Source organism: Haliotis cracherodii, unplaced genomic scaffold (assembly GCF_022045235.1).
Source record: "Haliotis cracherodii isolate W230 unplaced genomic scaffold, xgHalCrac1.p SCAF_14, whole genome shotgun sequence".
Classification (NCBI taxonomy): domain Eukaryota; kingdom Metazoa; phylum Mollusca; class Gastropoda; order Lepetellida; family Haliotidae; genus Haliotis; species Haliotis cracherodii.
In genome coordinates this window covers 11,259,651-11,282,990 of record NW_027266269.1, presented here as the reverse complement: position 1 = coordinate 11,282,990, position 23,340 = coordinate 11,259,651, and the positions used below count along the sequence as shown (strand labels likewise).

Below are 23,340 nucleotides of genomic sequence, written 5' to 3'. Positions count from 1 at the left end.
CATGCTCACTGGCAATAGAAGGGCACTGTCAGCGTGTACGTAAATGCTAAAATGAAATGCGTACACTGCAACCTTATTTATGCCAATACTCCATAATCCGATCTCTATAGACTAGAATGGTTGCTAAGATGTAGCTGTCGTAGTACGTAGTCGTAGGGTCAATAAGTTTCAAGGAAAACCGAGTTTCAAACCATATAGTTGCTAACAGCAGTTTTTTTAAATATTTATTCGCCGTCAAATAGCTGGAATATTGCTGATTGTGGCAAAAATAATGTGCAATAAAACGAGTGCTTAATAAGATTGGTCAGGATATACACCTAAAAACATATTTATATTTTTATTTATATATTCAGTGAAATTTTGTTAACCCGGACTAAACTGTACTGCTTGAAATCGTCCGGAATAAGAAGTGTCCGGATTAACGAATCTCCCTCCCTCCCTCCCTCTCCCTCCCTGTCTGTCTGTCTCTCTCTCTCCCCTCTCTCTGTCTGTCTCTCATTCTCTCTCTCCCCTCTCTCTGTGTCTGTCTCTCTCTCTCCCTCCCTCTGTTTGTCTATCTGTCTCTCTTTCCCTCTGTCTCTCTCCTTCTCCCTGCCCCTGTCTGTGCTTCTTTCTCTCTCTCCCACTCTCTCCCTCCCTCTGTCTGTCTCTCCCTCTACCTCCTTCGCCCTCCCTCTCAATCCCCATGTCTGTCTGTCTCTCTCTCCCCCCTCCCTCCCTCTGTCTGTCTCTCATTCCCTTCCTCCCCTCTCTCTCTGTCTGTCTCTCCCTCTACCTCCTTCTCCCTCTCTCTCCATCCCTATGTCTGTCTGTCTCTCTCTCACCCTCCCTCCCTCTCTCCCCTCTCCCTCTGTCTCTCATTCCCTCCCTTCCCTCTCTCTCTGTCTGTCTGTCTCTCTCCTTCTCCCTCTCTCTGTCTGTGTTTCTTTCTCTCTCTCCCTACCTCTCTCTCCCTCCCTCTCTCTCCCTCTGTCTGTCTCTCATTCTCTCCCTCCCTATCTCCCTCTGTCTCTCTCCCTCCTTCTCTCTCCCTCTCTCTCCCTCCCTATGCCTCTTTGTTAACCCGGACTTAACTGTACTTCGTGAAATCGTCCGGATTAAGAAGTGTCCGGATTAACGAATCATAGGTACAGGGTTATATTTTTGAAGATATAAGCTCAAAACTGAAGTTGACATTATCAATGGTTACTTTTCTTAAATCAATTAACTATATTTAAATTACATTTACATATTTTTAATTCAATTATATTTTCTGTGTGTCTCTCACCTTCTCCCATTATTGTACCATATATTCAAGTGGTCCTCCTAGTTGAACGATTGATTTGCCTTTGCATGTGTTTGTGACGGGTACCACCGTTTGGGCAGGATATGCTAACCTTTTCGCGAATATGTACACCTGCTACCATTACTATTTGATAGTGATTTGTGAACACATGCTTATGACGTAGTCGGAACCATACAATGAACTCTGGTTTTGGAATATATACTCAACAACAAAAGTTCCTGTGACACCAATCTTTTAGTGTATTTTAAAAACAAGTAAAGTTTGGTTTTCAATATTGTAGTACATGTATGGAATCAAGTCACAAAAACGCAAGCATCCATGGCCTTCGACGAATATCTTCACAAACCGTACGTCGTCGTCTCAGATGTGCAGGGATTGTCGCCAGAAGACCCGCCAGACGTCCCATTTTGACAGGTAACCACCGCCAGACACGTCTACAGTGGTGCAGACAGCGTCTACGCTGGACGGCCATGCAGTGGGGACAAGTTCTATTCACTGACGAGTCTCGTTTTCACTTCAGCTACAGCGATGGACGGATTCGAGTGAACCGACGTTGATTTGTAAATTGACATTTTGGTATGTTCATGTTTTTTTATGAAATCACGCATTTTCTGAAGTCTGTATGGCAAATTAAACCATTTGAAGACTTACAAGAGTCTTTTTTTTATCTGTTGCAAGACGAAATTGTTTTAGATTTGGTAAAAAACGTAACTTTGCATTAAATCTTATTCAATGTCACAGGAACTTTTGTTGTTCAGTATATTTCTAATAAATATGCAAAGGACTTTTTAGCTTTTATTATTAATTATAATTTCTCAAAGCACTTTTTTAAAACTTCTCAAGGAATAAATTCTTGTCTTATTCCTCCCAAATGACGCCTATTTTAAAAGATTAACTAAACCGACGCTGAAGCTTATGAAGATCAATTCGTAAATCTAATTTCCATCTCCTGTAATGATATCAATGTCGTTATCTAAACGACAGATACGACAGCGAATTCATTCATTCATTCATTCATTTGGCTTTCTTTATTTCTACATAGGACACATTAATATACATTTTCTAACTATTACTAAATATGGTTCATTGGAAACCCCGAGAGCGGAAGGTCCGGGGTTCGATCCACAGCCGCGTCACACCAAAAGACGTTGAAAGATGATACTTGTTGTTACCCTGTCTGGCGCTCGGCATTAAGGGGCTAAAACAAGGACTGGTCGACTCGGAATCAGTATACTGTGTCTGAGTGGGGTATTCATGTTAAACTGCGGCATTGTATCTCAGTGTGCTAGCACTATAAATCGGCATCAGTCCGGACTAGTACAAGCAGCCACACACACACATACACGTGCATGCACGTCGCTATATAAGTGCAATAATCTTGGACGCGACGTTAAACCCCATTTCACCTCACTGGAAACTCGAAAAGATGAACAAGATGATCATTAACTTAGGAACATGTGAACCACGGACAATCTATTTCTATATTTAACCACATACAGAATATCCAAGTGAAATACTTGCCACAATGAATTATTCACGACATGGCTTATAGTATTATGATTGTTTTTATGAAGCCATTATTTCTATTATTAATGAGCAAAGTGTGAAATCAGAATAATGGGGGAGGTTTGCCAAAAGTATTAATAATTGAGGTAATTGACACGGTAAGGGAATGACGGAGTAGAGATGAATTAATCTGAAGTGCCCCCGTCTCCCCCCACCCCCAGCCCCACCCCCACACCTCACACCCACGTCCCTGTATGTCACGGCACGCAATTGTATGAGTACAGGCGCAATAAATTACTTAATTACCCACATTCACATTCAACATCAAAATATATATAGCACTCACGAAACAGTTTCACTTAGTGGCTAGCTGTGCATGAATCCCGGCCTAGTCATACCAAAAGACGTTAAGGGACCCGTGAAGATTCTGGGGTAGAATAGGCCTTCAGCAACCCATACTTGCCGTAAAAGGCGACTATGTTTGTCGTAAAAGGCGATTAACGGTGGTCAGGCTCGCTGACTTGGTTGATACATGTCATGGTATCCCAATTGCGTAGATCGATGCTCATGATGTCAATCACTGGATTGTCTGGTCCAGACTCGATTATTTTACAGACCTCCGTCATATAGTTGGAATACTGCTGAGTGCGGCGTTACACAACAAACAAACAAACAAACAAAAGACGTTAAATGATAAACTAGCGGGCACAAGAAACGCCACCAAATATATAATGGTCGTCAGTTTTCAACATTTTTTCCAAACAGCACGAAAACATTTTGGAACACACAGCTGAAATACAACTTACCTATTCCCTGTGAACATGTGCACGTGCTTCACGTGATTTGCGAGAAAAGTGAATTTAATCACTAACAGATGTGCACAAAGTTACCCGTATGAAATTCTGGCAAAGAACATGAGCAGGATTATACTCTCTCTCATCACATGAAACCGTTTAAAACAACGAACATGCCTCGACTCACCGCAGAGCAGAGGGAGAGAGCCATCGGTATGTTGCAAATGGGCCCGTTGCCAGGATCATGGGCTGCTTCAAGTGCACCATAGCCAGACTTGTCACACGTCACAGACAAACTGGCAGTACTGCAGACAGGCCGAGGAGTGGAAGATCCAAGGTCACGACCCACAGGAAGACCGGTATTTACGGGTGCTTCACCCGAGGTCCAGATTCCTAACTGTGACGTCATCGTCCGCAAACAGCCTTGGACATCCAGAAGGACCGTTGCTCGACGACTCCGCCTGTATGGACCCCGAGCCTATAGAACGTTCAAGGGCATGACGTTAACGTTTCTACACCGACGTCACAGACTGAGATGGGCCAGGACTGTACAGCAGGCAGCAGAGAAATTGGCGAAGAGTGCTCTTCAGCGACGAGAGTAGGTGCCAGCTCTTCAAGTCTGATGGGCGGGTTCGAATCTACCCAGGGTGAACGGACGGCACGTTGTTGTGTCCAAGAAGTGGAACCTTATGGAGGTGGTAGTGTCATGGTCTGGGGTGGCATTTGCAGGGGCCAGAAGACAGATCTGGTCATCATCGACGGGAATCTCACTGCACTTCGTTACATTGATGAGGTTTTGCGGCCTGTGGGTATTGCCTTTACCTGTAACGACACCCACGGACGCTGTTTCAGGAGGACAACGCCACCCCTCACACAGCTGGAGTCACTAGCGACTTTCTGGACGCCAACAACGTGACCCTATTGCAGTGGCCAGCCAGATCACCGGACCTGTCGCCCATCGAGCACCTCTGGGACCAACTTGGACGTAGGTTTCGGAAACGTCAACAGGCAACATTGACGTCGGATGCCTTGACAATTCCCTTGCAGGAAGAATGGCGTAGTATCCCTGATCAGGATGTCAGGAGACTCGTGTACTCAGTTCGACCTCGCGTTAGGGCCTGCATCGTTGCTGGAGGGGGTCACATCCGATACTGAGCCTTGTGTGTAGCACGGGACTTTAAAAAAGATCGACGTCGATCCTGCGGTTGTGATCGAATACTGGAGAGTGCACCCAGGATGAGAAACGTGTCTGCAGAACTTTAAGTACATAGTTTTTTATCTTGTCATTTTCAAATACCGTTTTTGAATAATTGTTGGGTATGTTATAATAAAAAATCAACTGTTACAAAATTTTGCGTCTGTTTTGTTTTAGACCAGAAAATTGTTTGGTGTCATTTCTTTTTGTCCGTTAGTTTAGTACTTGCCTGGCTAAAATCTGAACTAGTCAGCTCTGAGTCAGTTAACTGTGTCTGTGTGGGGTAGTCATTTTAAACTTCAGCATGGTATCTCAGTGGACTAGTACTATGAAACTGGCATTAGTCCGCACTAATACAAGATGACCCATACACGTGCATGCACTCATATCTATATAAATGCAAACTGTTTGAATGGTATTCCAGAGTGAGTAATTAAGAAAACGTACAACTTTATGGATAACAGCTTCTGGTTTATTGCATATAGCGATTTGTTGTAGATTCTACACCGTTATCAAGCTGAAGTGACTACAATCAAGTGATGAGAGCTATATATGCGACCCGTGAAGATCCGGGGTAGAATAGGTCTTCAGCAAGGGATACTTGCCATAAAAGGCGAACTATGCTTGCCGTAAGAGGCGACAAACGGGATCGGGTGGTCAGACTCACTGACATGGTTGATGCATATCATCGATCCCAATTGCGTGGATCGATGCTCATGATGTCAATTACTGGATTGTCTGGTCCCGATTCGATTATCTACAGACGGCGTCATATAGCTGGAATAGTGCAGAGTGCGGCGTTAAACAACAAACAAACAAAACAAATATCTTTATATGCATGACATACTGTGATAAACAAACTATGCGGAGTTCAAAGGTCATCAACCACAGGGAATAAGAGGGTCGAACAGTGCAATTGGTCCATCTACAGGATTTAGTGGTCGTCGCCTAATGATAAGCATCACGATGCCTGCTAATTACAAACGTTCGAATATAAACAAAATTCGTCTCAACACGTTCAGTAACGAATCAAAGTTTCTTCTCGACTTTTCAGACAGATGGCATATCGAGTTTGGAGATGTGCTTATGAGTGCTAATATGTACGATAGCACATCACAATTAACATGGAGATGACAGTGCTGGTGAGGGCTGGCATCACTGTAAGAGAGACATCACCTATCTTGAAGGTCGTTCGTAATCGGATGAGATTTTGAGACCAGTCGTGGTCTCCTTTGCGCGTAGGCTTAGTCGTCATCTCCAACAGGATAACACCCCCTCACATTTAGTTCGTTGGTGGGGCCAGGATACGCTCACCTTTCATGAAAACCTGGTATCATCACTATTTGATAGTGACTCATTAACACATGGTTATGATATAGTCGGAATCATACAATCAACTCTGCTTTATGCAGAGATTTCTTAAATATATAGATTAAATATATGTTGATAGGATTAAACACACCGGTACGGGTTCAGATTCACTAGGGAGAATCATCCTGACACTAGAGAATTTCATCCCCGGGATAAAAAATAGGGTAGGATAATATTCACTCTTACACATAAACTCTAAAATGACATGATTATTTGAAAATGTTTCATTTTTCAAACCAGAAAAACAAAGACAGAATCAAGAGAATGTAAATGCTATACAGCCAATAAACTGCCAGTGAAAAGAACATGAAAATTGGATTTGACCCCAAAATAACAAACTTTATCAAAATGTTACAGGGCTGAAATCAGTCGCAGAATATCGCAAACCTCAGGTTCAAACACAACTACACACATCCATATACATATATATGTGTGTGTGTGTGTGTGTGTGTGTGTGTGTGTGTGTGTGTGTGTGTGTGTGTGTGTGTAAATACGCCACCACCGAATAACCATTTCTCGTTTCTTTAAGCCTTCATCAAACATTATGTATTCTTTTTGCTCGCCGGTTAAGTAATTTCTTGTGCTTGAGTGAACAGCATTATGTGATTCAAGGGAGACAACTCTTCATGGGACGTTCATCTTACACTGAACAAAGGAGCATTGCCAGATTATTATACTGTCACCCGAGCGGCGGTGACCATATCATCAACAACCTCGTGACAAAATCATAGACGTGACAATTGTTTGTTATCTCTACATTTCTAATAACAGATTTCTGGAGATATTAATTCTTTGGTTACATGTGAGTGTCCACGTCGACCTATTCGCCCATCTCGTCGCGACGAAGACCCGGGTTCGATTCCCGACATGGGTACAATGTGTGAAGCCCATTTCTGGTGTCCCCCGCCGTGATATTGCTGTAATATTGCTAAAAGCGGCGTAAAACCTCACTCACTCACTATTCGCCCATCGTGTGCGCCAACAGTTCCAGGAACAATTCAAGAATAGTCTTTTAATTTGTCTTTTATCTTCCACCTTTTCTAACTGCTCGAAAAGTTTAGATATGTATACCCTGGACTGTTCCAAAACATTAACTTCATATACGTCAAAATATTGGAGACAAAAAATACATAAATAGTAGCTTTACAGACAAATAATCACACTTGACTGTGGACCATACGGAACCAGTAACATCGTTGAGCGAACAATGCAACACCAGCCCTGCCCATCATATTATCAGCCAATCAGAAATCAGTAGTCCGTTAGTGGGAGTGGCCAATTGCTTTTTCGGTTTATGGACACATAAATGGAAACTTAGCTAATAGAACGCCATGGAATCATTTACGATTTATTTATAAGGTAGACTTTTCCAATTGACTTGAATACAATTGCCTAAAGAATACAAATTCTTGGTCTCTGATTGGTGACTTTGTGATTGATCAATCATTTTGTTTCATTGACAGGTGGCGATAGGTCTTTTGTGATGAAACCTGCATTCAACCTACGCTTGTGGTATGAGTGAGTGAGTGAGTGAGTGAATATTGTTTTACACCGCTTTTAGCAATATTCACGCAAAGAAAGAAATGGGCTTCACCCTTTGTACCCATGTCGGGAATCGAACCCGGGTCTTCCGCGTGATGAGCGAACGCTTTAACCACTAGGCTACCCGACCACCCCGCTTGTCGTATGAAGTGATTAAATGGATCTGCTGGTCATACTTGGTGACAAAGTTGCTACATGTTATCATATCCCAAATGCTTGGATCAATGCTCATGATGTCAATCGCTGGAGTGTCTTGGATATACTTCGATTATTCCCAATCAAGTGTCAAAAAGCTGAATATTCCTGAGTGTGGCGTTAAACAACAATCAAACACTCAAAAATGCAACATACATATACATTTGAAAAAGTTGTTCCTTCGAATAACAGTCATAACAGACTCTCAAATACAATCTATACAATTTATTTGACATATTTCACAAATTACACACTGTACAAAAGACATTATCGGGTTTTGTTCAAAACCGTGACAATACAGAGGATATTTCAATTTATTTGTCGAGATAAACAACATCGTTGCACTCGACCCACTGCTTGCCAACAAAGAACATCGGTATACACGCATGGTTAGGACAGGCGTCGAATCTGAAACCAAACAGTTTTTGAAATTAAAACGTGTATAGTGGTTTAATTAGATAAATTGTCCGTCAATGCCAAATTTAAGACAGTCATCGAACCATGCTAAACGGCTGGAAGACCTAAAGCTGCACGTGGTCTAAATAGGCCGCAATGGTATTCCCTTTCTGCTCACGTCATAAGTATTATATCTTGATAAACAGTGTTTGTAATTAAAACGTGTAAAGTTGTTTATTTAGATGAATTGTGTCCGTCAATGCCAAATTTAAGACAGTCATCGAACCATGCTAAACGGCTGGAAGACCTAAAGCTGCACGTGGTCTAAATAGGCCGCATTGGCATTCCCTTTCTGCTCACGTCATAAGTATTATATCTTGATAAACAGTTTTTGTAATTAAAACGTGTAAAGTTGTTTATTTAGATAAATTGTGTCTGTCAATGCCAAATTTAAGATAGTCATCGAAACATGCTAAACGGCTGGAAGACCTAAAGCTGCACGTGGTCTAAATAGGCCGCAATGGTATTCCTTTTCTGCTCACGTCATAAGTAATATATCTTGATTAAACAGACATCGTATCTCGCAACACAAAGAAATAATTGAATAAACATCTATTGCCCTATTTCCAAGTCTTATTTAAAATGGCTTCTCGATACCTTGAGTTGACTCGAACTCCTTGGGACTTAAGAAATTGTTCGACTTATCCGGAGTCGACACAACCAAGTTCGAGACAACGGGGTCCGTCAGTATATTATTAGTTATGGTGTCTTTAGTTGCCCTATATACGTGTCAGGACAAAATGAAAACTTGACACTTGCAACAGCTGACGATTAGGGTCAAAGGGAGACTACTCTTCAAACCTTTGAGGCCAAACCATGAAGTATAATTTTAACTATGAATTTATCAATAAAGTCACGAAAGTGATCTTAAAAAATATCAATGTCTCTCCACCTCAAAATTAATGATAATAAAAGACAAAATAGTGTCGAATAACGAATTTCTGTACCAGATATTTCATGTGGAAAACGTGAGGTGGGTGGTTGCTGGAAAATCCAAAATGGCTGATACTGATCTTGGATTTTTGACGGTATACGTGCTCACGAGGGGTTAGTAGTCCTGCTCTCTTATTGGCCAGTCTCTCTCTCTCTCTCTCTCTCTCTCTCTGTCTCTCTCTCTCTCTCTCTCTCTCTCTCTCTCTCTCTCTCTCTCTCTCTCTCTATATATATATATATATATATATAATAAAATAATAAAGTCCACGTTAGTCCATCATCTTCTTTATATCAGTTTCATACATAGTACTTTCGCTGTATATATATCGTGAATATTACTTCAGATAGATCACAGCGATGTTGTTGGCGGAATACCGGAATATATGCAAGCGTTTATCACTGCGAGTGAGTGAGTGAGTGAGTTCATCCCACCCACCCCTCTCTGTGAACACATTTTAGTTCTATCACAGGGCGTCAGCTTGATATTGTGGAATCCTGACGTAACCTGACTTTACTTTGACGAGCACAGGTTAGGTGCTGACATTGTATTGAATTATTACTCAAATCGGCGGAAACCTTCCTCGTACGCGATGTTTGGGTACGATCTTACACAAACACAGCCAGGGCGCCGCATGCAGGTACTTACTTGCAGACAGCACCAGGGACGTCAGCACAGGGCTCATCAGCAAACATGTCGCAGGGATCCCAGGCACAGAAGCTCATGTAGCCGAACGATTCTTCCTGTGGGGGGCAGACATACTCCTCTTGCCGTCGGGCCACCTTGCCCACCTCTCTGCACATTGCTGCAAGTAACACAACCCATGGCGTTTAAGCTGTGCCAACTAATGATGGTTTACAAGTCCAGGAATATTATGATGAGTATGAGTATCGATAGTTACGTCATTTCACTGGAGTGGGCGAGTGAATGAGTGTGATTTTACGTCGCTCTTCTCAATAATCCAGCAATATCAGGGGACAGGGGACAATGACATATAGGTTTCACTAATTGGAAATATTTGGGGAAGCGAACCCGATCCATCGGCTTGACAAGCGACCGCTTTACCCTCCAGGCTAACCTAATATGACACAACTTGAAATAAAACCACACAATAATTACTAATTCGTAAATAATAATAATAATAATAATAATAATAATAATAATAATAATAATAATAATAATAATAATTTCCAATCAGGAGAAAATTATGTCTATTGGTTTAGGGGATTGCGTAAACTTTTAAAAGAAATTTGAAAACATTCCCAATTACCCATCTGTGTATTTTAATACAAAGGTAATCTTGCCAAACCATGTATGTATTGATCTTCTAAAATTTAAATAGATAGGCAGTGTCTAACAAGTTCGCGTTGATATATCAAAGATTAAATTAATCAGCGAAATTCCGGTTTCGCAGTTCAAAGCGTATTTAAACATTTGTTGATCGAGTTTTCGATTTCGCGAACACCGGGAGTCATCGCGTATTTTTAGTGGCCCATTTATTTAATTTTCTCCACTATTTGGCCTTTTTTGCAGAATGGAATCTGTTTCGGCATCTAATCGAGACTGGTTATTTCCTGGCGTCGTCGCTTTATACGCAATGACGGACTGAGTATTGACTGTAGTTGGATTACAATTGTAATATCACATTCATTTAGATATCAGTTGACCCGTGAAGATTCCAGGGTAGAATAGGTCTTCAGCAACCCATACTTGTCGTAAGAGGCGACTGACGGGATCGGGTGGTCAGACACGCTGACTTGGTTGATACATGTCATCGATCCCAATTGCGTGGATCGATGCTCATGATGTCAATCACTGGATTGTCTGGTCCAGACTCGATTATTTTACAGACCGCCGTCATATAGCTGGAATATTGCTGAGTGCGGCGTTAAACAACAAACAAACAAACAAACAAAGAAGATATCAGTTCGTTTTCGTTTTGTTAACTTTTTATATTTATCCGCAAATGTCCACAAACCAGTGCTGTTTTCATAAGCACTGCGCTTCTAAATGCCACTTATAGATATTACACCAAAGATTGCCATTATATGTCACCCCTGATATTTACATGATATATACAACTGTCTCTGTTATGAATTACATTGACTCGTTACTATATTTCGTGTTATGTACACGCGGGTTAACATGTGGGACGTTAATTTATCTGCACATTATATCACGATAGTGTTAATCACTCAATAATAATATTTCAATGATGATTACGCGTGTTAACGAGTGTAGGTTGCAGATAAACAGGAAACAATTATGATATTGTGGTTCTACATTATATATTGTTATTAGATTTGATAAGGCACGGATCGTGGATAGTTCAATGGGGGAGGGTGATAATTGGCCCTCTGAAAATGTCAACTTTTAAATATACTTATAGAAGAAATCAAGGATCAAGTCTATGACTGAAGGTAAATATTTCATCATTAGTTTGTAATGATAGTGAGTGAGAGAGTTGGGTTTAACGCCGCTTTTAACAGTATTCCAGTTATATCACGACGTGTCAGCTTAATGTGGGAGGAAAGCCCGAAGTGATGCAGATCTCAGACGTTTACCACTTCGGTGAAACCCACGAGCACGGGTAATGGTGCTGACAAACCTAGAAACATAATTAGGGCGAACCGGGATTCGAACCCACAATCATAGGTTTCTGGCGTGCCCAAGGGATGCAACTCTGCACAGCGAATTGCGGCGCCTTAGACGACTGGGCGACCCATGCCTCAAGTCCTATTCTAAGGCGATCGTAACTCCAATACTTTGACATTGGCTTACAATAGTCGTTGCTTAAGATAACCTTTTATAACTTTAAAGGGTTTCTTTGTTAAATGATGCAGATCGTGTTGGTTCCCTTACCGAGAAGTTGGAACGGTTGAATATAAAATGTGAACGTTATTGACGCCCATCATAACGAAATGTGAACCATTTGCGACTTTGTCTGTCTACGCATGATTCCATTCTTAGCATAAACGCATATAAAATATAACATATTGAAATATTAAAAATGATATTTCTTTTTCATTTCATTTTTTTTTATGTGGATGTGGTCAAATTGCAATGTCGCTTTAAAGAGTGTGTCACTTCAAAGCATAAAGGGACGGTCGGGTAGCCTAGTGGTTAGAACGTTCGCTCGTCACGCCGAAGATAAGGGTTCGATTCTCCACATGGGTAAAATGTCTGAAGCCACCCTCGCTGTGATATTCCTGGAATATTGCTAAAAGCGGCTCAAAACCATAGTCACTCACTTCAGAGTTTACATAAGAGATTGGTTTCGTCTACCAATATGAAATATTGAGAATAATTACGAGTCATTATGGAATTCATTTGGCTGAAAAGGCAAGGAAAGGTACACCCCGAAACAAAAAAAGTGAACTCACCAGCTCCGACCACGACAAGGAGAACACAGAGGACCTTCATTGTTGTTTCAAAGTCAGAGATCGCTCAGAATCAAAACAAGGAGTTATGACTCAACCTCGAACAAAGAGGGAATTTATACACCCCAGAAAACGCCAACTAGCGTCCAATGCCCACAACAAATTACAAATTTTAATCCAATTAAGATTCATTACTGGTGTTAATTGCAATCGTATTAGAAGTCATGTCGTTTAGAACACGAATCTCAGCATTTTTATCACTGGGCGGTCGACCATCTGGGACGAAAGATAACTCACATTGGGACAAGTGGCATTGGCCTCCGAGGCGTGAATTTCCATAAAGAGGTTTCTTAGCGCACGCTATATTTATCGAAATGTCAACCGTGAATTATTACGTTGTACTTATTTCCTTACGTAGATTAAAATGTGTTTGGCATTGACATGGAATATGGGTTTGAACTTTAAGATATAATTGATTAAATTCATTGGTTCAGGGCTCTTGTTTGGATGGTTATAACGGTTAATTTCCCTTCGTTTTAAATCAGTGGGACTCAAATGCCACATTTGAGGCATCTGAAGGTTATGGTGTATTAGTGGTGTTTATGTTTATGATTAGTTCAATTTAATTCCTGTTGTGAAATTATCGTTGAGGAAATTATAATGAGTTTGTTATTCTGGTGGGTAGGGTGTTCCACTTGACAAATGCATTTCATTCAGTAATTATTACCACTTTATAAAGAATAGGAGTAAACGTACAACTTTCGAAGTTGGGGGACTCCTTCTTGGCTAAGTGGTGGATACCGCGTCATACCGAAATACTTTAAAAGATGGTACTTGTTGTTACCCTGTCTGGCGTTCAGTATTAAGAAACTAAAGGAAGGACTATCGGCTCTGAGTCAGTATACTGTGTCTGAGTGGGGTATTCATGCTAAACTGCGGCATGATATCTCAATGGGCTAGCACTATAAACCGGCCTTGGTCCGAACTAGTACAATAATATTGTGCAATAAGTGCAAGAACAATGAATGTCAAACCCCATTTCACTGATCCCACCTCCTAAAGGAAGGGGCATCGTTTGAAGATCGTTATTTAACCGAATATATAAATTATTACTTTATTAATAACTCTTATAATATCACAACAGATCTGATTAGTCAGACAGTAAGAGAATTTTATTAACTCAAGAAACCCTACATTGTATTACAGTAAAAAGAAAACATTATCTCATTAACTCTTCACCTTTCTCGTTCGTATAATTTCTTCACTGAAATAAATTTATGTTCATTACACTTGTCTGGATTTTAACTTTAATTTAAATGACGTAATTGTAAAAAATAAGATGTTTTTGTTAAGCCTGCTAGGATATTTAGTATTTGCTTAAGTGAGTGAGTGACTGTTTGGTTTAATTTCTTCTTCCCGATTGAATAGCAAGATAACGTTGCAGTATATAAATCTCAATAAAGAACTCACATGATTGTGCTTGAGAGGTAAAAGTTCTTGATCTATATTGCCTATAATACTTTTACATGTATTACAAGTTCTTGATCTATATTGCCTATAATACTTTTACACCTTTTTCGTCTTTGGGGAAACCAAATTTGTTGGTAAATATCAGCCGGTTTTGAGTCAGTGAAGGAAGTTGGTTTAAAACCATTTTGAAACAGTATTTCAGGTCGAAGCCCAAAGTGATGCAGGTCTCAGACGTTTACCACTATGATGAAAACCGAGAGCACGGGTATGGTGCTGACAATCCTAGAAACATAATCGACGCGAACCGGAATTCGAACCCACAATATTAAGTTCCTGGTGTGTCCAAGGGACGCAACTCTGCACAGCAAATTACGGCGCGTAAGACGATTGGGCCACCAATGCCCCTAATTAATAAAAACAGGTATAGAGTGATGTCTTCTTGTAACCTTTTCGAGGGCTAATCTATACTGACACGCAAAAGAAACGCAAGTCGAGTATGCAGTATACATGTTATTTATTTTCAACAGTAAAGACAAGAAATACTAATAGTGCAAGATTGACGAAAATTTGACTGAAGACAGTTTAATGGATTAAAAGGCAGATGACATAATTGTTTTTTTTTCTCAAATGTTTAGGGCTAACACAGTTTCGGGTCAATACCCAAAATGTCAGTCAATACCTTGTGTGACCACCATTAGCATTGATCACTGCCACACATCTCCTGTACATTGAGTGGATCAGACAATTTGTGAAGGCCCTAGGGATCCTTCTGCACACATCCAGAGCAGCTGTACGTAGTTCATCGGCAGTTGTAGTGACTTGGCGCACATTGTGCAGACGCCTTTAAACCTCATCCCAAAAGTGTTCGATAGGGTTCAGATCAGGGCTGAGGGCAGGCCACGGTAGAACACGGATGTTGTGTTGTTGCAGAAAGGCCATGGAAGCTCTGGCAACATGGGGACGAGTCCTGCTGGAAAATGAGTTTTTGATGTTGTGCAAAAAATGGAACAACATGGGGTCTGATCAATTGGTCGATATACCGCTGAGCAGTGACGCCGTGTCCCCGACCTTGACCGACATTCAGAAAACACATGGGTTCAAGTCTCGCATTAAGTCCAATCCCTGCCCATATCATGACGCTAGGTCCACCCCATGGATCCCTTTCCACAACGTTTTTGTCAGCGAAACGATCACCTCGACGCCGCCAAATTCTGAGTCTTCCGTCTGGATGGGAGACACAAAAGCGACTTTCATCAGAGAAGATGACACGCCTCCACTCACGATGACGCCAATTGTGATGACCCTGTGCCCACTGAAGTCGTGCTTGTCGATGCTGTGGTTGGAGAACAGGACGACGTGCTGGTCGGCGACATCTGAGGTTGTTGGAACGGAGACGTCGGATCACAGTGTCCCGGCTAATGTGTCGATTATGTGTTCCTATGGTCTGTCGAGCACTTTCACTTGTAGTTAGGAACGGATGTCGTTGGTGTTGACGGGTAATCTTGTCGAGGTGTGGTGACCCTAGGACGACCGCTCCGAGGAAGGTCATCTGTGGTCTGTGTAGCATTGTATCGATGCAGGAAACGGTACATTGTGGTTGTGTTAACGTTGAAATGACGGGCGACATCTTGGACAGACTCTCCAGCTTCCAAACGTCCGATAGCCTGGTTTCTCTGAATTTGAGTTAGGCGTGACATTGTTGACCAAGGAGTGGTAGGTCCAAGAATCGGCCACAGTTTTATAACCACTACAGTTCGTGACAGTTCGCGCATTTTCGATTTCGCGAGAAATGGGTGCATGATACCCACATATTCATTGAAATGGTGCGTTTTGGCGATTCGTTATTTATGTTGCATTTTTACTCGGGGTTTCCAAAAAGCAACCAAAAATATTGATAACACCATCAGGCTTCACTACATGCTAAAACTCGTATCAATTTATGGTTCCGTGTTTGTTATCTACTAGTATTTGCTTAAAACCACTTGCGTTTCTTTTGCGTGTGAGTATATTTTCTGATCAAGAATATGTATTTTGAGCAGGGCCTCTGATCACACACGTGATACAGAATCTTCATCAATTATAATGTTACTGTTGCCATGGTAATTCCGGGTTAGAATTCTTCCGCAACATCCTATATGCTGGCCGAAGGAAAATACTTAACTGATCCGGTAGTCAAGCTCGGTCACGTGGTTGAATATAAGTCAGCATAAACCGACGGCGTGGCTCGTTGCTCATAATATCAATCACAGGTTTGTCAAGCCCAGACTTTATCATTTAAAGGACAGGGATGGGGGTGAAAGTTTGCCGAATGCGGCGTAAAACAATCCCAGATTAAACCAAAAAAAAGGGAAAACGCTACATCGATATTTGGATAAATTGTATACTTATAATCATGCCATCCATTATTGATAATTTAAAACATAACAATATCCTATTTGGGATACGTCAAGGTTGCATGTTGAAGCCTCTTATTTTAGTCACAAGTAAACTATGATCTGGAATACTTGCAGACGCACCATGTTGACTCTCTTCTCCACGATATCATACTGATTTGTGTCTATCCCACTCAACACGTATATATTGCCTCCAGTGACAGGATAAAAAAACTGCTTTTTTATTTGAAAAAAAGTTTCAACGGCCTCGATGATGACATACCACATTAAGATAGGAGTAATACTACATGCACTATAATAATTCATTACATGCTGATATGAACAAGAAATTCTGTATTGTATATACATAGACCATTAATTTTAATATTTACACCTCATTGAGTTAAAACGTCATACCCAGAAGGTCATCTGATACCGTCACAATCAGGCTATCTGAAACTTCATCACCGTCATCTTGATATATCACAAACTTCCTCACTCACAATTGTTCCGAATTAAATAAAAGACGTTTAAATATTGAATAAAGTCAAAAATGTCGTTATTTTAAATCCAAGATGGCTGCCAAATGGTCGACGAAAAAATGAAACTACTGTAGTTCTTGTTGCAACAACAAAATTGAATGAGTGCAAAGACTCAGACGTGATATGTCTCCCTATATTATTAATGACATATGCAAGGCACATATCATTTGCCCTGATTAAAAACTGTTGACTGTAATTATACAAATGCGTTCCAATAATTTACATAAACTGCTAATTGATGAAATAGGACGATAATTACACGGCCTGAGTCTTAAATAATGTCATCAAGTGACTTAATTTCCTCTTTGCGGGATACCCCAGTACTATATGTTAAATAGTAAACACAAGTGGCCTATTGTGGAAGAGTGGGAGGGAGTAGCTCAACGTCAAGTCCTGTTGCATGCTTGTCCTCCTTACTGCTAATGATATCCACCTTGACAATTTAAACATAAAGAATCTATATGTATTTTCTTATAAAATTTGTCAACTTTGTCAGGTGACGAGATAAACATGTTATTTTACCATAAAAAGACAAAAGCTCTATTTAAAAAAAAAATTCTAATCTTCATCTTTCTCTAAAATAGTGTCATTGAGGCAGACTGAAAGTGGGATGGAGCGGCCTGATCCAAGGAATATGATCAGAGCCAAGGCTTAAAACACTCTGAATTTATCTCAGCTTCGGCCCAAAACACGGATTTGAGCCATGGATTGAGTTGGGCATCTTATAAACCGACGTCAAGTGTTATTTTACTGCAGTGACATATCCATTTTATATTTTCAGATAAATACAGTATCTCATCACTAAATTCATACTAATCTGTTTTAAGATTTCGGACCAAACTAACTCGAGGTTATTATCACTCTTTGTAGAAACAAGCGAATGATCTTAAAAAAATAAACGCCAATCGATTCAAGGTCATGACATCTGCCCAATCGGAAATTGTATTAATTTAAATAATCTGTTAAATTTATTCAATAAAATAAAGTTTTTATTACATGACAGAAGGATCTCTGTTCTGAATCTGTTTCGGCAGATAATCGAGATTTGTTATGTTGTTGTTGTTGTTGTTGTTGTTGTTGTTGTTGTTGCAATTTCGTCTGACCTGTCCCTCTTTGGGACTCATGTGTGTGAGTAGGGTACACATATCTATTGTGAGTTTGGTATTCGCAGAATGTCTGTTTTCGTATTGATATGATCTCTATTTTCGTATATTGATATAATTTCATTTTTATCTTTGGCTACTCTATTTATATACGTTCGAGCAGCTGTCCATCTCTCAGAAATAGAGTTAGTTTGGCCTTCGCTATTGCATCTCTTGCCTTTTAGGAGATCTATGACAGATAGCGGATCTAACTGCAGTTCTTGTTTTAACCGAGCTCGGGCTGGGGCGTGGTTATATTCTCTGGTGGTGACGTTTTATATTCATCGAAAAGTGCATGCCTTATCACCTTATTATAATTCTATGTGTTTTTTGTAACTATTCCAACCACTTTAGTCTCCGTTCTTCAATGTAAGATAAACCAGGGTTGTTGTGAGGTCGTATTTTGACTTCGTTGCTAAAGGATAATATCGTTACACAGCAATAAAGCTTCCTGTTGAAATAACTTTGATTTTGTAAGACTGAATTATAAAACTTCACCCGACATAGTCTATGCTCCCGTGTCAAATAACTGGCCCGTGAAGATCTGAGTTAGAATTGGTCTTCAGCAACCTTTGCCTGTCGTAAGAGAGGACTAACTGGATGCTCAGATCGATGTTCATGATGTCAGTCACTGGAATGTCTGATCAAGACTCGATTATTTAGAGACTACCGTCAATCATCTGTAATATTACTGAGTGCGGAGTTAAAAAAAAAAATTACCCCACCTTACATTAGAATACTAGCCTCTGATTGGTTAAGGAGCGGGCAATTATTTTCCATATAGCCCGCTCATGTACCAAGCTGAGAAATCAATCGGAACACATCTTGTAACTTGCTTAACTCGCATAAGTATCGTTGAGTTGAAATGAACCGATGTTTATCCGTGCATTAGGTAAAGGGAAGTCACTCGGTTTGTATGCTTCGTATGTTAGCTGTCAAAATGGCTGAATCAAAGCGATTTACTCGGTGAAACTTCGGACATATATTCCGACTGAATATCGGTAAGACAGATTCGTTGTCAGCCGATCCCTTGGGGCATAAGGTGTGATGTACCCTGTGTGTGAGCTTGAATGGTGTGAGTACAGAGGCTCACACACAGGGTACATCACACCATATACGCCTTGCGATTGGTTGACAACTTATAATGTCAAATAACCATACTCTTTTGTTATACGATTGTTTTCTATTGAGGCTGGTCTGACGATGGTCGTACGTTGTTTACAGCACTAAATGTGTGCCCAATGAATATGGCCAAAGGCAAAACAGTGATATGAAAAAATCACTAAAGCCACACGACTACACTTTACAATCCAGCATCTATCCATGAATTAAACAAAACTAAAAACTGAGGTTGGATGATATGGCTAATTCTTTCAATATGAAACAAATATAACAGATACAAGATAAACAATCTATACACTTTATTAGAAATATGACATAAATTACACGTAAATATTGAAAGCATGTATACAACACCAAGAATATATCAGCCTTTGTAATATGTGGAAAATAGAGACGATGTGTTAGACTCAGTACTCTCGATAGACGGTGTCTTTGCATTCCACCCAGTGCTTGTCCACAAAGAACATAGGAATACAGTTATGGTTGGGACACACGTCGAACCTGAAACAAAGATATTTGTGATTTAGAGGCGGGTTGAGTTGAGTTGAGGTGAGATGGGTTGAGGCGAGGTGCGGCGCGGTGTGGCAGGGTGCGGTGCGGTGCGGTGCGGTGCGGTGCGGTGCGGTGCGGTGCGGCGAGGCGAGGCGAGGCAAGGCGAGGCGAGGTGGGTTGACGTGACGTGACTTGACGTGACGTGACCCTTATTGTTGATCATTAAGACGTACAGTACAAAGCCTCCAATATCAAAGCCTAGCAATATCAAAGCCTAGCAGGACTTACTTCTACCAGTGGATGTTTACAATACTAGCGAATATTACAAATTGCTCAGCGATGGACAGAACTATCAGCAACTAACAATGTGGACATTTAAACGACTTAAATCACACTAGGATTCGGCAACGGCTATTCATCATCACTCTTTTTAATATTTCATATTTTATAAGCAACCTGGCCCTAATAGAGTTCCCCTTTAACATCATGCAGAAATATCGAATAATGCTGCATGTGAATAAAGCGACATTATTTCTCTCCATAAGTTCATTGTATATAATACGCATGTGTTTACAAAAAATAGGGATTGTATTGACATATTTTTATCACTGATGCATCAAATTGGAAATGTTCTCAAACCATAAAACGTTGCGAAAGTTTTACCGAGGCCCCGAATTGTGAAACCCTGATCAAACAACTTTTAAGCAAGTCGTGTAACGCTCTTTAGATTATTCCCAGAAAAAGCATGCTTGATTGTAACTCCAGAGTTGTGAAATGTAGACACCAAAGTAAGTCTTGATGTACTTTGGAATTAATTACTGCTATTTTAGACTTGATAAACGTATTTTTAAAATGTAAGTTTCAGTGTCTTTAAATGAGGTAGTTGTATTGACACATGTTACAAGTAACTAGCATTTCTGTTACCCGCGTTGTCTGGGTACGATCTGACACAGACACAACCAGCACATGCAGGTACTTACTTGCAGACAGCGCCAGGGACGTCAGCACAGGGCTCATCAGCAAACATCTCGCAGGGATCCCAGGCACAGAAGCTCATGTAGCCGAAGGCATGTTCTGTTGGGGGGCAGACATACTCCTCTTGCCGTCGGGCCAGCTTGCCTGTTTCTTCGCACACGGCTGTCGAGTAACACAAACCCATTATAGCATCCCACATACACACTGTTATATAGGCTGCCGTCATGTGTCTTATATAAACTATAAACTAAATAAACATTCGTACTTAGTGAGTATGGTTTTACGTCGCTTCAGCAATACTCCAGCAATACCAGAAATGGGCTTCACGCATTGTACCATGTGGGGAATCAAACCCGGACCTTCGGCGTCATGAGCGAACGCATTAACCAAAAGGGTACCCCACAGTCCCAAATCATATTTAGGAAATCCCTGTGAGTGAGTTGGGTTTAACGCCGCTTTTAACAGTATTCCAGTTATATCGCAGCGTGTCAGCTTAATGTGGGAGGAAAGCCCGAAGTGATGCAGGTCTCAGACGTTTACCACTTCGGTGAAACCCAGGAGCACTGGTATGGTGCAGACAAACCTAGAAACATAATCGGGGATTCGAACCCACAATCATAGGTTTCTGGCGTGCCCAAGGGACGCAACTCTGCACAGCGAATCGCGGCGCCTTAGACGACTGGGCCACCCGTGCCCCCGAAATCCCTGTGAAGTAAGAAAACAAGAAGATTGAACTCACCAGCCCCGACTACGACAAGGAGGATACACAGAACCTTCATTGTTGTGTGTTCGTCAGATCGTCAGAATGGAAACACCGGCAATGACCAGACCAGGAACCGAGAGGGAATTTATACACCTCGGACCAACGCCAACTAGCGTCCGGTGCCCATGACCAATTAGAACTTTCCTTGCAATTAAGATGTATTACTGATATAATTGCGTCGCTCAGAACTCGAATCCAACAATGAGGTCCCCGGGCGGTCGAGCATCTGGGATGGTTGGCGGTGACAGATCATGAGATATGTCCTTTCGCTATTAGTTTCGCGTTGTTAATTCTGATCGAAATGTCGACCTTTTTTAACTTGCAGATTAAAATGTTATGCTGGCTTGGGACAAGTGTTTGATTATATCCCAAAGCTAAAATAAATTTTAAAAATAATAATTTAGTAATGAAGAAAAGAAAAATAATAAAGTGAAGTAAAGTGAAGTGATGTAAAGTAAAGTGATGTAAGGTCTAGACAAGTGATGTGATGTGATGTGAATTGATATAAAGTAAAGTGACGTGAAGTGATATAAGTGAAGTAAAGTGAAGTGATGTAAAGTAAAGTGATGTAAAGTGATATAAGTAAAGTGAAGACAAGTGATGTAAATTAAGTGAAGTGATGTGATGTGATGTGAAGTGATATAAAGTAAAGGAGTGAAGTGAAGTGAAAAGAAGTGAAGTGAAAAAAAATGTCCGAATGATTAATTTAGCTTCATGGTTTTGTTTCATGTTTAGTATCACTGTATTGTTTCGTTTTATTTAGAAGGGTATTAATGCATATGTATAATTAGTTCTTTTCGCAATATGGATGAAATATTGCTGAAATCACGTTAAATATTAACTTTCTCTCACACACTATTTGAACTTTTTACCGAGAATTTCAACGTTTGTATTGTAGGATGAGATGTATTATTGCTATGCTGTAATTGAGTTCCATTGATGCGTGAGGGTGTGTGTGGGTGGGATGGGTGGGATGTTGGATGTGGGATGTGGGGGTGTGGGGGTGTGGGGGTGGGGATGGGGGTGTGAGTGTGGGGGTGTATTATATCACTGGGCCACCCGTAGTTATAGTGATATAACTGGGATACACTCTTCAAAAAATGAAACGCACAGGTAGTATTTAGTTCACTGAACCTGACTACACAAAACATCCGGTAGATACATTGGATATATGTTAATGGAAAATGTTGGTGGCCTGATATTCGACAAACGGTGACTCAAAACGCAGACATTGCCGATTTGCAATGTCTTAAACGGCATTGTTTTCACACTTGTTCAGGGGGCGGTCGGGTAGCCTAGTGGTTAAAGCGTCCGCTCGTCACGTCGAAGACCCGGGTTCTATTCCTCACATGGGTACAATGTGTGAAGCCCATTTCTGGTGTCCCCCGCCGTGATATCCCTCGAATATTGCTAAAAGCGGCGTAAAACCATACTCACTCACTCGTGCACGTGCAAGTTATGGCATTCGTAACTTGTGGTAGTGGCTATAACTAGGCAAGCATAGGCTGTCAAGCATGTCATTCAATTGTCAAGTTCGAAAATGCCGAGACTCAGCGCTGCCGATCGGAACATCGCCATAGGACGTATCCAAAGACGGGAATCGCAGTCTTCTGTTGCACGCCACTTCAACGTCCACCACAGCACCATTTGCCGGAGGACCATTTGGGGAGGATATCGGACCAGACTGTCAGGAACCATTTTCGCGAGGCTGGAATCCGACCCAGAAGACCAGTTATCGTCCTTGTTTTGCAACAGATCCATCGACAACGACGCTTGCGTTGGTGCCATAGCTTATAGCTTTGGAGTT

At 41.0% G+C, this 23,340-nt stretch overlaps 2 protein-coding genes across 2 annotated transcripts; both read right to left on the bottom strand.

The window, feature by feature from the left end:
- Positions 1 to 8,098: 8,098 nt before the first annotated feature.
- On the bottom strand, positions 8,099 to 12,746 carry LOC139460546 (uncharacterized). Its single transcript, XM_071242012.1, has 3 exons — positions 12,659 to 12,746; positions 9,924 to 10,080; positions 8,099 to 8,296 (listed from the first exon to the last, which is right to left on the bottom strand). The coding sequence occupies exons 1-3, from the start codon at positions 12,696 to 12,698 to the stop codon at positions 8,203 to 8,205; spliced, it is 291 nt and encodes a 96-aa protein (XP_071098113.1). The 5' UTR covers positions 12,699 to 12,746; the 3' UTR covers positions 8,099 to 8,202.
- A 6,841-nt stretch (positions 12,747 to 19,587) lies between these two features.
- On the bottom strand, positions 19,588 to 21,619 carry LOC139460545 (uncharacterized). Its single transcript, XM_071242011.1, has 3 exons — positions 21,510 to 21,619; positions 20,776 to 20,932; positions 19,588 to 19,804 (listed from the first exon to the last, which is right to left on the bottom strand). Exons 1-3 carry the CDS (start codon positions 21,547 to 21,549, stop codon positions 19,711 to 19,713), a joined length of 291 nt encoding a protein of 96 aa, XP_071098112.1. The 5' UTR covers positions 21,550 to 21,619; the 3' UTR covers positions 19,588 to 19,710.
- Between the last annotated feature and the right edge of the window lie 1,721 nt (positions 21,620 to 23,340).

Excerpts from the sequence above, each read along its gene's own strand:
- LOC139460545 (XM_071242011.1), bottom strand. The coding sequence starts at position 21,549 with ATGAAGGTTCTGTGTATCCTCCTTGTCGTAGTCGGGGCTG. Across the intron at positions 20,933-21,509 it reads CCTTGTCGTAGTCGGGGCTG|CCGTGTGCGAAGAAACAGGC; the intron begins GTGAGTTCAATC and ends GTTACTCGACAG. Across the intron at positions 19,805-20,775 it reads GTCCCTGGCGCTGTCTGCAA|GTTCGACGTGTGTCCCAACC; the intron begins GTAAGTACCTGC and ends TCTTTGTTTCAG.
- LOC139460546 (XM_071242012.1), bottom strand. The coding sequence starts at position 12,698 with ATGAAGGTCCTCTGTGTTCTCCTTGTCGTGGTCGGAGCTG. Across the intron at positions 10,081-12,658 it reads CCTTGTCGTGGTCGGAGCTG|CAATGTGCAGAGAGGTGGGC; the intron begins GTGAGTTCACTT and ends TGTTACTTGCAG. Across the intron at positions 8,297-9,923 it reads GTCCCTGGTGCTGTCTGCAA|ATTCGACGCCTGTCCTAACC; the intron begins GTAAGTACCTGC and ends GTTTGGTTTCAG.